General features: G+C 42.4%; 1 protein-coding gene across 3 annotated transcripts in view; it reads left to right on the forward strand.

Moving 5' to 3' along the window:
- ccdc102a (coiled-coil domain containing 102A) overlaps positions 1-15,281 on the forward strand; it is a 172,157-nt gene that overhangs the window by 128,319 nt on the left and 28,557 nt on the right. For 2 of the 3 annotated variants that reach the window (XM_048546642.2, XM_048546641.2), the window contains exon 7: positions 12,463-12,633. The exons of the other annotated variant lie outside the window; for it this stretch is intronic. In XM_048546642.2, coding sequence (XP_048402599.1) covers positions 12,463-12,633 — 171 coding nt within the window. The remainder of the gene's footprint in view (positions 1-12,462; positions 12,634-15,281) is intronic. 3 annotated transcript variants of the gene reach the window in all.

The following is a 15,281-nucleotide window of genomic DNA, read 5'->3' on the forward strand; positions in this document are numbered from 1 at the left end:
AGTCAAAACAATCTTTTAGGTTCTATCACAAAGGCTAGCTAGGTTTGCTGCTTCCCTTTTGACAGAATTGAGGCATGCAAACAGCTACTTTTGATGAGTTGCTTGCATCAAGCTTGTTAGGCAAACCATTCTCTTCAGTAATGACTAGGCAGGAAAACATTTCTGTACAGGTTTTTGATCATAATCAGCATTGTTACAATTAATTTTCAGTCTGGAGGCAATACCTGCTGATAATCCTTTGAGAAGAACAAAGACATCCAGGTGTTTTTCACCATTTATTCAAAGATGTGCATTCGATATTAATGATATTCATTCTTGCATTTTATTGCGTCTTGCACATGTTCATTCAGTTCTCTGCCTGGTGAAGTGGCAGTACAAATTTAGAATATTATGCTCAGATTTGGTGTCTCTATCTGAGAAATCATGTTCTCACTATGGAGGAAATGCAACAAAAGGTTTACCAGCCTGAATTTCTAGGATGGTAGGACTGATGTATGAGGGAAGACTGAATCAGTTAGGACTCTATTCACTGGCATTTTGCAAAAATAAGGTGGGGAACCTCATTGTAACCTATAAAATTTTAACAGCACCACACAGGGTGAATGCAGGACTCCAATCCAGAACAAGGAGTTCCAGTTTAAGGAAACAGGCTAGGCCATTTAGGATTGAGATGAGTGGTGAGTCTATGGAATTGTCTGTCACAGAAAGCTGTGAAAACATTGAATGTTTTCAAGAAGTAGTTAGATATAGTTCTCAGGGCTAAAGGGTTCAAAGGGTATGGGGTGAAATCAGGAACAAATGAAGTGAGATAGATGATCAGCCACATCATGACTGGTGAAACAGGCTCAAAAGGCTGAATGGCCTTCTCCTACTCCTGTTCTCTGTTTCTGTGGTTACATGAATCAGTGGCCTGCTGCAATGAACAGGTTGCTGGGAGGTTTCTCCTCTTCACACACTTAAATACCCTGCAGTTTGGTGCTGCGGATCAATATCTTGTCCGTCAATGTTCACTGAGTGACAACCCTTTCTGGATCTTTGTTTCGCGGCAACGCCAATACCTGGCTTTACTGAAACTAAATCCCGTGCTCTTGTGAATGCAATAGGTACCCATTTGCATCTATTGTTCCAGGTTCTGGATATTCGGGTCCATTGTACCCTGAAGGTGGCAATGCAGGTCAATAGGGTGGTCAAGAAGGCATACGGCATGCTTTCATTCATCGGACAGGGTATTGAGTACAAGAGTTGGCAGGTCATGTTACAGTTGTATAAGACTTTGGTTCAACCACATTTGGAATACTGCATACAGTTATGTTCGCCACATTACCAAAAGGATCTGGATACTTTGGAGAGAGTGCACAGAAGGTTCACCAGGATGTTGCCTGGTATGGAGGACTGTAGGTATGAAGAGAGGTTGAGTAGATTAGGATTATTTACATTAGAAAGACGGAGGTTGAGGGGGGATCTGAATGAAGTCGACAAAATCAGGGGTATAGACAAGGTGGACAGCAAGAAGCTTTTTCAGAGTGGGGGACTCAATTACTATGGGTCACAATTTCAAGATGAGAGGGAAAAGTTTAAGGGAGATATGTTCTTTACACAGAGGGTGGTGGGTGCCTGGAACGCATTGCCAGTGGAAGTGGTAGAGACAGGCACAATAACGTCATTTGAGATGTTTCTAGACAGATACATTAATGGTAGGGAGCAGAGGGATACAGATCCTTGGATAATAGGTGACAGATTTAGATAGAGGATCTGGATTGGCACAGGCTTGGAGAGCTGAAGGACCTGTTCCTGTGCTGTAATTTTCTTTGTTCTATGTTCTATGTCCTCAGACTCCGAGAGGGAGGGAATGTAGTGAATGTAAGGAGGTCAGCCAGATGAACCTCACAGAATATAAATCCCCTGATTAGGGCTGTTAATTTGATTCAATCGAGTCCTGGCTGACAAGTAAGAAAGAAGTGTCAGACACCCTCTGAGGAAGCTGGATCATTGTCAAGGACTGTCCATGTATTAATAAAGGGTGACTTGATGACTCAATACTGCCTCTGTGGAGTTATTTCAAATAGATTCTTGACTGACAAGGGAGTTAGAATTAAAAGTTGCCATGATTAATCTAATTGGTGAAGCCAGAGCTGGTTGAAGGGGCCGAATAGCTTGTGCTTGTGATTAATTCATGTGCCCATATCATTTGATGCTGAATCATAGGAAGTTTGCCATAATCTCCTACATTAGAAACTCATTCAATCACTGAAAGCGAAGAGATGGGGATCTTTGGAAATGAAAAAAATTACTCAGTAAATTTTGATTCATGTTTTCAAAGAATGCAATGAAGGAAACAAACCCATTCTCCTTACAGTGCATTACTGGAATATAATCTGTGGTACCAGGATGTTACCTGGTTTTCAGGGTATTAGGTTCGAAAATAGATTGGACAAACGTGGTTTATGTTCACATGAATGTAGAAGGATGAGGGGTGACCTGATAGAAATTCACAAAATTACAAGAGGCATGGATAGATTGGATAGTCAAAGTCTTTAATCGAGGTTAGAAATGACAACTACCAGGGGACAGCAATTTAAGATAAAGCAAGGTAAGTTTTAAGAGATAACAACATGTCAAGGTGGATGAACACAGCAGGCCAAGCACTATGATAATGAAATGTGAGGCTGGATGAACACAGCAGGCCCAGCAGCATCTCAGGAGCACAAAAGCTGACGTTTCGGGCCTAGACCCTTCATCAGAGAGGGTCACATTTCATTATCTTGGATTCTCCAGCATCTGCAGCACCATGATGGCTTTGCCAAGCATTCATCCAGCTGTACACCTTGTTATCTCAGATTCTCCAGCACCTGCAGTTCGTACTATTTCTAAGTTTTAAAGGAAATGTGAGAGGCAAATTTGTTTCCATGGAAACTGCGCTGTCAGATGAGATGGTAGAAGCATGTACAATCACAACTTTTGAAAGTATCTTGACCGGTATTTGACTAGGTATGGGATAGTGGATTACTGACCGCGTAGAGGCATAAGGTTCTTTTAATTTAAAAAAGCATCATGTCTTTGTGCAGCCTTGATAGGCTGAGGGGCCAGTTCCTGTGCTGTTCTTAGTTCCTTTTAAAAAGTCCCTCTGTCTGAGGTTTTGGAATACTGTGGTCAAACGCAAGAAGTCACGTGAGGATTAATTCTGCATTTCCCAGCATACCCTCCAAGGGGCAGTTAAAGCTCATGATAACACAGTGTGGGGCTAGATGAACACAGCAGGCCAAGCAGCATCTCAGGAGCACAAAAGCTGACATTTTGGGCCTAGACCCCCCTCCAGAGAGGGGGATGGGGTGAGGGTTCTGAAATAAATAGGGAGAGAGGGGGAGGCGGACCGAAGATGGATAGAGCTCATTGTGTTTTTTGGATAAACAGCAGATCGTCCATTTAAAACAGCTCAATTTGCTTAAGAGCTGCAGAATTTGACCATAAAGGTGAAAAGATTATACACTTAAGAATGAAGATGGATTTACATTTGTGTAGTATCAACATATCCTTCCAAAGTGCCTTACGGACTTTAATGCAAGAAAATTAGCAATCAAATTGCAACAAATTCCCAGAAACAACAATGTGACTTTTGTTGCTTGGAACACAATTCATTATTCAAAATATTCAATACACTGATGTTATTCCCCATGCTCAGTGGAGAAATTAAATTAAATTTCATTTCATTCTCACTGAGCACACTGCTGCTTCAGAAATATATGCCCTAATTGACTGTTTTTCATGGCACCTATCATTAATAGATGGTAAACGTTAACAAAGGTACACTGTTGAGTTTGTTGAATGCAGTGTCTAATTAAGAAAATCAGTGTTCTTTTTGATCCTTCGTTCTGTAGGAACTATCACAACAGATCATGGAGCAAAACAGTGAGGTGGGTTATCATTCAGGAATTTGCCAGTGGGTTTTAATTGTCATCATTTCCTGCGTTGGCTGCTCTGTGCTGAAGTATTCTTTGTGCTTTCGACAGCATTATTTAAAAGCCATATACATTCCATTAGCTCAAGAAAACATAAAAGTTAAGATGCTTGTAAATATTTTATACTGTTCTTTGGACACATTGACCTTCCAGCTAAACATGTGCCCAGAGGAGAGATTTCACTGTTTAAAGGAAAGACGGCTCTTTTGAGTTGAATGTAATTCTTTTTTCAGTGGGTTTCATGAACAAATGAGCAAACAGGAAAGGGGAGAATTGATTTACATGTGATCCTTTGAACCATGTTATGTTGCTGCAGTGCCTGTTCATTGCAAGGGCATGGATGTATTGTGCACTTCTGCAAACTTGATGATTTTCCTGGTCCAGAGGTTGGCATTCATATTTTTAAGACTCAAAAATACCCCTGCTGGACTTGAAATGTTAACAGGTTTTCTCCTCACAGATGCTGCCTGACTTTGTTGAGCTCTTTGTTTTTGCTGTGTAACTTTACAGCATTGTGTTTTCCTTTGAATTGGCATGATCCTTGCTCTCAAAGTAGTATAGCAGTAACAAGTTTTACATTCGTAAAGCTACTGTATTATAGACAAATGGTGCAAGGCCCATTATAGAGAACATATACTGGGGAAGGGGATTCTAAAGCAGGATCACTGGACTCGAAACATAAACATTGATTTCTCTCCACAGATGCTGCCAGACATGCTGAGTTTCTCTGGCAAATTCTGTTTTTGTTTGTTTCAGATCTCTAGCATTTGCAGTTATTTGTTTTAATTTGGGGAGGCAGTGCTGTTTTGTTGAGATGGCCAAAGGCACAATTGCACAGTAGGTTTTCCGAAGGGAGCCGAAGGTGAAAAGCACCAGTGAAAGACCAGCATTCTACAAGTAATACAGAATTTGCCAATGAAACTGGTCAACGTGCCAGTAATATTGGTCCTGTCAAGAGTAATACTAGTCATTGCAACAGTAATATTGGTTGTGATGCCAGTACCTGTCATGGTGTGAGTAGTACTGGTCATGCTATGCCTCGGATGGGCAGCACTACACACAGATATTGTTGCACCAGTCTCTGCGTGCCATGAAAATTTTACTCGCTGTGGTGCTGTATTCAAAAATGCAGATTTGACCTGAATGTGGAATCAAATGTCATATTTTCCATGTTTGGCAAGAATTTAAAATTGGATGGGATTGAGTGTTGTGAGGAAGGTGTAAGGAGCTTTCAGGGTGATTTAGACAGGTTGATTGTGTAGGCAAACACATAGCAAGATGGTAACAGAATAGGACGCTGCACCCAAAGCTCTTGTTCTCTGCCTGTTCTTTCTTCTTTTTCTTCTCTCCTTTTAGCAGTCCCAGAGCAGCACAACTTTCTTTGGTGCAGCTGAGTGCTAGTACAGAGACAGACCATCTGCTGAGCTGCTGCTATTTGAAATGCTTTACCTGACTGTAATTTCAATCCTTTTAACTATTTCATAAATATCTCACTTCTAACTAATTTTTTGGACACTGTAAATAATATTAATACTTTTCCTTTTATTCCTGTTTTGTATCAAAGATTTGTACCTAGGTACTTGTACCTAAGATGGTGCCATTGTAAAAACTTTTTCGTGTACTCCTGTACTGGAGTACACGTTACAATAAAGGCTATCCTCCGCTCCCCGTTCCTCAGCCTCAGCCTCAGCCTCAGCCTCACTGTCCTCCTCCTCGCTCGGCTGTCCACTCCACAGAGGCCAGTATCTTATCGCCCTTTACACGTGGAGAGTCCTTGATGCTGATCTGGCTCCCTCAGTCCCAGTTCTCGGCAGACAGAAGGTCTGGTACACCTGTTTATATCTGTTGGCTGGGGGTCCCCGAATGGATCAGATAAACAGCCCCAATCTGGAAACTTGTGCTCCCTGAGGTCCACCTGGCTAACTTCATTACAAACACTATGTCCCTGTACCTCTGGGCCCGAGGACACATGCTGGTTCTTCTAATTTTGTAGCTCGTCCTGGGCATTCTAGCACCAGATCAGGTTCCACCAACTTTGCCTATGGTATGACAGCTATGATACACGGCAGCTCACCTCTTGCATCTGGAGTGTCTCACAAGAAATTCACTGTTGTCTTCAGGCAGCAAAGACGTTGCAGTGGTTATGTTCATCACATCCACCAAAACATTGAGGTATCTTCAATGCTTGATGGAGAGGGTGAACTCATGGGTTCTAGAATTAATGCAAAGATCGCTGAGCTGGGCACATTTTTGCTGCTGCGCTGTTTGCAAGCTTGCTGCTTTTAAACGGTTGACTCACCTGCTCAGGTCAATTGTACCTGCCCGAACTTTATATGTTATCAGGCCTAAGTTCACATCAGTCGTGCCTCTTACCCACGCAGGGCCATTCCCATCATTCCTACCCTGAAGTAAACTCTCTCTCTCTCGTTTAGCAGAGTCTTGTGTCCGGCATTGGCGTTCCTGATTTTGACTTGGTACTGAGTCTTCTATCCGTCGGCAACTCTGCTGGAGCTGTGCTTGTAGTCCTACAAGGGGTGGCCCAAAAACCAAATAGGAATCTGATTGTTTTACATCCAATGAAGCTGTAGGTTGTTTCTTTCAAGAGTGCCTTCAAAGTTTGGACTGCACTTTCTACCATAGCATTGGACGATGGATGATATGGAGCTGCCCTTGTATGTGGTATACCATTCGACTTTAGGAAACACTGAAGTTCTCGCTTGCCTGTTACCTGTGACGTACAGTTCCAGGAGTCCGTGTATCGCAAAAGAAGCACGCAGTTTTCCTATTGTCATTCCCGTGTTTGACAAATGAACTCTATGCACATCCATCCATTTTCAGTGGGCGTCCACGAAGAGCAACATTTAAGCCCCTGAAAGGACCTGTATCATCAATATATAACCAAGTCTGAGGTTTACCTGGCCGTTCCTACAAATGTGGGGGAATTACTAGCAGTAATTTTTGTCCTTGGCGGCATTCTGGCTACCGCGCCACCAATGCAGCTATGTCTACATCCAGTCCTTGCCCCTACGCACGTGTCGCCAACATCTTCATTTTGGAAACCACTGGAAGTCCCTGCTGGAGTTCAGCTAGTACCCGGAGATCAATTGCTCGTGCTCCCCATGATAATGTGTCATCTTCTACTATGATCTGATCTCTCTGGGCCCAGAAAATTTTCACTACTGTTGTGACGGCCATTTGGATTACTCTGTCACGGCCAGTTTTGCCAGGACTGATCTTTCTGCAAACCAAGTCCGTTTGACTGGAAGTCTGTCCAGAAAATTTAAAATCATGACAGACTGTCCCAGTGGTGGTAAAACTGGTGGTGTATCTGCCCGTGGGAATTGATTCAACACATCTGCATTTGCCACTTGGCCTCCCAGGCCATGTTCCAATTTGTAATTATATGCACGTAGTATTAGAGCTGAAGTTACGAGTGGCACTGCCTTGTCCTCTTTAACTGGATGTAGTGGGGACAGTGGTCCTTTATTATTGAAAATGGACATCCACAAAGGTATTTGTGAAACTTCCTGACTCCAAATATGACTACCAAATCTTCCCCTGTCTCAGTGTATTTGTGCTCTGCATTAACCAAAGTTCTCGAATACAAGCGCTATTGGGTATTCCTCTCCACTGGGCCACCTATGAGCTACTACTGTCCCGATGCCTTATGAGGCAGTATCACATGTTCCAAGGCTGACCTATTTTTTAAAAAGTTGATACAAAGATGCCAGATGGCCCCATTTAAGCTTCAGCCCGAACCTTTTAATACAGTCAGTGGTGATTGAATCAGCTGCTTCTTGCACGAGTTGGACCCTTACTCTATAACGATTCCAAGGGCTGCTGCAAACATAAGATGAGGAGACCAGAATGAATATTCTTAAAGATTAGTTCTACAGTCACTGAAACAGCCACATTGGTATCAAGCTCCATTAGAACTGGATGACTATTGAACTAGATGTTTATTTTGATTTGATTCTGATTTGGATATTGCTCAGCAATTTATCATTTCTAAGCCAGCTGGAGGTGGACTTCTCATAGCATGCACCCTCCTGGATACTGGCCTATAAAGCCTCTTACTTAATTTGGGTCTAGTGAGACTCTCTTGCTGTCTTGAGTCCACATAACCCTCAGTAACTACAATAGGTTGCCAGCCCAAATCCTGAGGAAACTTTTAACTCTTTGTTCAAGGGTTCTGTTGCTTGTGTTGAGTGGAGGGAATGGGGTGATCTGTCAACTAGGCATTTTGGTCTCTGTTGTAGGTCCTTGGCCAGTTTGTGTGAAGGTGGTCTTCTCCCTACTTTTATGGACATCCTGAAGTACACAAACCAGACATTCCCCTCTGACCCGTTGTCTCCTTCTCAGGCACACCCACACAAACTGGCCAAAGACCTACAACAGAGACTGAAATACCTGTTCCATTCACTCGACCCAAGCATTCCACAATACATTCAGGCACATAAAATCAGCAATGACAAGATTATGATATCCTTAGATGTCATAGTATTATTCATGTCAGTTGATATCCCACTAGCCAAAGAAACATTGGCCATATTACTAGAGGAAGTAGGAATGCAGACCAGCAGTAATGACAATGTATTCAAACTACTAGAGTTGTGCCTCTCCCCACTTTTCACCTTTAATGGTCAAGTATACAAATAGATCAGCAGAACAGTTATGGGTCACCCATCTCAGGACTCATTGCAGTGCAGTCATGCAAAGACTAGAATACATTACCCACCACCCCTCACCCCCACCCCCATTCAATCTAAGCTGTACATGGACAACACATGTCATCATTAAACACACCACACTAGAAGAGATTCCCCACCTCGTCAACAATATATTCACTGGGTGTAAATTCATGAGAGACGAACAACAGTCAGCTTCCGTGTCTGGATGTCTGGTATATAGGAAAGCAGCCCACACTGACCAAATCCTCATCTTCCACAGCAACCATCTTAACATGCACAAAAAAAACTGTGTTAGGAACTATTTAAATGGGCCATCATTCACTGAAACATGCCAGGACTATGCAGGAAAGAGGAAGAGCCCCTAAACAAAAAATCTTTGCTATGAACAGATAACCGTGCAACTTTGTCAGCAGGTGCCTACTAAATAGACAATAACAGGAGGACACAGTACACCCTAACACATTGGCCACACTGCCCTACATCAAGAACATACCAGAACTGACAACGACACACTGCCGTCCTTTGGGAATAATGGTAGCACACAAGCCCATAGCCACTCCACAACACACACTCAAGGATTAAAGATCCTATTCCCACAACATGCAGAGCCAACATAGTTTACAAAGTACCATGAAATGACTGTCATAAGCATTACATCGGTCAGACAGAAAGGAAACTAACCATCGGAATACACAAACATCAGCTAGCAGCAAAAACACATCAACTTTTCTTAATATCAGTACATCCAGACAATGAAGGCCACCAGTTTAACTGGGCCAAGGTAACCATCGTAGCCCAAGTCAAATATAGACACGCACAGGAATTCCTAGAGGCATAGTTCTCAACCGTAATGCAATCAACCAACAAATGGAATTGAACCCTATATACAAATCTCTGCAGAGCAAAAACCAGAAATGACACAACTCACCATAATAGTCTGGACAGTATAAATTCCTAGTGGAGTAGTACAACATCGCTTCGTTGGAAGCCTCACTAATGATGTTACCTAGTACGGTGACAAAACGTCTGAACGAAAACAAGCCAGTTTGATGAGCAAGCCAACAATCTTACCCACAACCCAAGCTACAAACCTTCGCTAAACCATTTCTTGCATTTTAGTCTTTTCAAGTCCGTTGAGAACTTGTTTCTGGTTTTCCTTCAGCATGAATTCGTTCAAATGCAATGAAGGGCATTGGAATGATATGTATTTCGATAATTCTTTTACAGAAGAATGTTGGACTGGATGTTGAGATCCACAGGATATTGTTTTGTGCTTTCTGGATAGTTCTGTGGGGATTTTACAAACAGCTGGTCAGAATACATGATTAGCTCTTTGTATCAATGACTATAGGCAATGTCAAGTTTGTTCAGTGCCAGTGACTGGATTTTCCCTATGCAATATTGACAGTTGATTGATCTGCCTCTTAGCTAACTGCATTCACAATGTAATTTTGACATTGATTTATTAATTTGAAACCCCATACAATGGTCTGCATTAATGTTCAATGAATTTCAATGTAGGTTTAGCTGAGGACAGTCACAGGCTAACTACAAGACTGCAAAACACTGATGGAAAGAGCATTTCTCTGATACATAAACCACAAGGGAGATCACATGTTTTAGAAAGGTTACATACTAAATATTAAACCTCGGTGAAAATTAAGCCAGTAACAAGAATAACTTTGATCAAAATGTCTCTGACTGCGTTACACAGTAAATTGCTTTGAACCTGTAGTGGCTTGCTTTGTGGGCCACACTGGCATTTTTAGATTAGATTCTCTACAGTGTAGAAACAGGCCCTTCGCCCACAAGTCCGCCCTTTGAAACATCCCACCCATCCCCCTATAACCCACAGACCCCCTGAACACTACGGGCAATTTAGCCTGGCCAATTCACCTAGCCTGCACATCTTTGGACTGTTGGAGGAAACCAGAGCACCCGGAGGAAACCCACGCAGACATGGGGAGAATGTGCAAACTCCACACCGACAGTCACCCGATCCGGTGTACAACGCGATCCTATAAACAGTTCAGAATCTCCTGTTGATCTATGCTTCCCAGTGTTGGTTCAGGCAAAATCCTTTCTGTTTATTTCATTGCACATGGGCCATGTCATGGCTCCCAGAATTATGCAAACACACGAGTATTCACTTGGTGAAGCACACATGCAAATTTTATTTCATAGTAATGATTCAAAAAAATTGCATTGATTTTACATTTCAATTAGAGGATTAAGAAACAACCCAGAGTAAGAATAATTAACTTGGAAGAAAGCCAACTTAAGTGGAGTAATAAATCTAGGTTTGTTTTCAGACGTTTCGTCACCATTCTAGGTAACATCATCAGCGAGCCTCCGGTGAAGCGCTGGTGTTATGTCCTGCTTTCTATTTATCTGTTTAGGTTTCCTTGGGTTGGTGATGTCATTTCCTGTTCTTTTTCTCAGAGGATGGTAGATTGATTTGGAGCCAATGTGTTTGTTGATGGAGTTCTGGTTGGAATGCCATGCTTCTAGGAATTCTCATGCATGTCCCAGTTTGGCTTGTCCTAGGATGGATGTGTTGTCCCAATCAAAGTGGTGTCCTTCCTCATCTGTATGTAAGGATACGAGTGATAGTGGGTTATGTCTTTCACTATCACTAGTATCCTTACATACAGATGAGGAAGGACACCACTTTGATTGGGACAACACATCCATCCTAGGACAAGCCAAACAGAGACACGCACGAGAATTCCTAGAAGTATGGCATTCCAACCGGAACTCCATCAACAAACACATTGATTTGGAGCCAATCTACCATCCTCTGAGAAAAAGAACAGGAAATGACATCAACCCAAGGAAACCTAAACAGATAAATAGAAAGCGGGACATAACACCAGCGCTTCACTGGAGGCTCACTGATGATGTTATCTAGAATGGTGACGACATGTCTGAAAACAAACCTTCCAGCTCACCAAGCAAACTCACATCCAGAAACTCAACCTGAGCTACAAATCTTCTCAAAACCTGCTAGATCTAGGTCCAATTAATTGGAGTTAATCACTGACAATTAAAATTTTTTTTCAGCTAAGGAAGATCCAGCAGCAGATCTAGGGTAACCCAATGTTGATATGGTAGCACAATTCAACTCTTCTGCACAGTGGTCATTCATAAGTTTTGAAAGTTTTCTAGGAACCGCCCTTATTTACAGAGACCTCAGGAAAACTGCTTGAAAACTGAGAGCTCTACCTTGAAAGAGAAACTGCTCATAACAGGGAGACAGGCTTCTTCAAACATCTGTCATTTGTGGACCACTTGGATGAGACAAAAGACAGCGGGAACTAGCAACCCCCTGATCCCACCTGATTGCTTATGCCCTTCTACAACACCATCAGAACAAATGGGGAAGAATGCTGCAGTTTTCAGTGAGACAAAATGAGATGATGCATGACTCCAGGCTTCAAGTTCATGTTGCGTATCATGTTCCTCAGTTTCCCTTCTTTACTTGCAGCTTCAAGTGTTAAAAATCTATCTGTGTCATCTGTTGCAATGGAAAGTAAATCATTTTTATAAATCTGCTTTAGTTTTTTGTTTGACAAATTGTGCAGTGCAGTGGGGAGTTGAGTGGAGAAGACGAGAACTTGTGTATGTTGTTTAGTCCTGACAGTAGCAAGGTGGATCACTCAGAGCAGTGTACTTATCCCACCAGGAGGACTCTGTGGGTGATCATGTTTTGCAGACCACATTGAGTACCAATAACCGTTAGGCTGCTGTAAGCCAGGTTAAGTTGTTGATTCTCAAGCTCAGAGTTGCTTATTGTGTTGTTTATTTCGGTGCAGGAGTTGTCTGATCTCAGGCACATTCATGCCAAGCTAAAGAAACAATACCAAGAAAAGATGGCTGAGCTGGCACATGCAAACAGAAGAGTGGAGCAGCATGAAGCTGAAGTGAAGAAACTGCGCCTGCGAGTGGAAGAGTTAAAGAAGGAATTGGCCCAGGCAGAAGATGAGGTATGCCTCCTTGCATTGTCTGGATTTCTGGAGGGAGTGAGGGATGCCATAAGGACCTCTGCTGCTTAAAATGTTGACGAAAACTGAAGTGGTAAGGCAGTCTGAGAGAATGCTCACTCAGCATTGTACTTGTTTTTTTAAAAAGACTCACTGCCTTGCTGAAATAATCACATTTCCTACTGACGGGGACCTGTTAGACCAGGTTTCCATCACATCCAGACCTCCTGAATAATGGATGGTAGCCTCCAATGTCTGTAGAGAGCTCTGTCAATTGTGCAGTAAGCAGTACACAGAGAACTAGCCACTAACAAGAGTCTGAAGCTCTCAGAACAGAACAAAGCAAGTGCACTGGTCCCATGTACAAAATGACTGATCACCGAACAGTGTTGTGGCCAATTGTTCTCTCATGAAAGACTGGAAACACTGACATTACTCCAAGAATTACACCATCTATGTCGTACTATTACTGTTTTGAATCACTGATATCAGAATTCGATAGTAAGCTGTTCCATCCCATTCACTCCCAAGCCACAAACCTATCAGCTGCAAACGGACTGGCCTCATTGTGGCTTTCCAGATGGACGCAAATAAAATGTCATAAGAAGAGCCTGAATTTCAGACTCAGTCAGTTTTGTTTCCAGCAGAGGGGAAGGAGATGACCATAGTCTCAGCTCATGTCCGTAGAATGGTAACGCAGCAGACTCCTTCATGGTGCAGACTTCCTTGGTGAACATCAAACCTGTCAAAAATAGCACCAGTATTAATCACAGTAGTTCCATATACATTATTCAGCTAATCCTTTCCTCCCTGTACAATCAGGGACATTTCTCCTGGCCTTCACTGCAGCTGATCATATTTTTATTTCTGCTTAAGAAAGGGTGCCCTAACAATGTAGGACAGTGTTTACGGCCTAGCATGTGAGGACCTTTGAGCGTTTCCTGTTCTGTTGACATCAAGGACAGGGGAGATAAGGATGGGAGGATTCCTTCCCTGCAGAAACAAAAGTCAGTGAATCAGAAGAGTTTACAATGGTTTCTTAAGGCTTGCCACCACAAGCTATTTCAAATGTACCATGGCATATCTGAAACTCCATTACCTTGGTTGTTAGGCCACTGCACTCGGGAGAATGTATCGTCCAGTATGATCACTAAAATATCGTTCACATTTGGTTCCCCTTGTCCAGTAAACATTCTGTTGTACATCACTCTCTCATAGTTCCTTGTATCCAGTTCACTCACTGTTGTACGTCATTCTGAGTGTCCAGTTTGCACACTCTTCTATATCATTCTATTATCATTCCTCGTGTCCAATTCTCTCATTGTTACATGGTTCACGTAGGAATTTCTCACTGGACCTGAAACGTTAGCTCTGTTTTCCCTTCATAGATGTTTCCAGACCTGCTGATAATTTCCCGCAATTTCTGTTTTCACTAAAGGGTTATTCCTTCACTGTGAGGCTGTGCCCACAGGTTGTAGTCTCTGTTACAAATGGAAGCATTTCAAACCTCTCAGTATTCTGTAAGTTTCAATGAGATTCCCCTCATCCTCCTTAACACCATCAAGTATAGACCCAGAGTCCACAATTCCTGCTCATGACAAGCCCTTCATTCTTGGAATATTTTTGTGAACCCCCTCCAATGCTAACACATCCTTCATTAGATGCAGCACCCACAATTACTCATAATGTTAGAAATGCAGTCTGACCAGAGCCTTATACAGCCTTAGCAGTATATCCCTGGTCTTGCATTTGAGCCCTCTCGAAATGAATGCTAACTTTATATTTGCATTCTTAGCTGCCAACTGAACCTGCATGTTAACCTAAAGAAAATCCTGAACTAGGACTCCCAAGCACCCTTGTGCTTCAGATTTTCAAAACCTTTCCCCCATTTATATAAATGATTTGGATGTGAACATAGTGGGTATGGTTAGTAATTTTGCAGTGACACCAATATTGGAGGTTTAGTGGATAACAAAGAAGGTTGCCTCAGAGTACCACAGGATCTTGATCAAATGAGCCAATGGGCCGAGGAGTTTAATTTAGATAAATGTGAGGTGTTGCAATTTGGAAAGTCAAATCAGGTCAGCATTTATAATCTTAATGGTATTGTCCTGGTGAGTGTTGCTGAGCAAAAAGATCTTGGGGTGCAAGTTCTTAGTTCCTTGAAAGTGGAATCCCACATAGACAGGGTAGTGAAGAAGGCGTTTGGTATGCTTGCCTTTATTGGTCAGTGCATTGAGTATAGGAGTTGGGAGGTCATGTTGCGGATGTACCAGACATTTGTTCAACCATTTTTGGGATACTGCATTCAGTTCTGGTGTCCCTGCTATAGGAAGGATGTTGTGAAACATGAAAAGGTTCAGAAAAGATTTACAACGATGTTATCAGAGTTGGAAGATTTGAGCTCGAGGGAGAGACTGAATTGATAGGGGCTGTTTTCCCTGGAGCATCAGGGATTGAGGGTTGAACTTGTAGAGATTTATAAAATTGTGAGGGCCATGGATAGGGTGAATGGCCAAGATCTTTTCTTCAGGGTGGATGAGTCCAAAACTGGAAGGTATAGGTATAAGGTGAGAGGGGAAAGATTTAAAAGGGACCTAAACGGCAACTTTTTCACACGGAGGGTGGTGTGTGTGAGAGACAAACTGCCA

This window comes from Stegostoma tigrinum, chromosome 16 (assembly GCF_030684315.1).
Source record: "Stegostoma tigrinum isolate sSteTig4 chromosome 16, sSteTig4.hap1, whole genome shotgun sequence".
Lineage (NCBI taxonomy): Eukaryota > Metazoa > Chordata > Chondrichthyes > Orectolobiformes > Stegostomatidae > Stegostoma > Stegostoma tigrinum.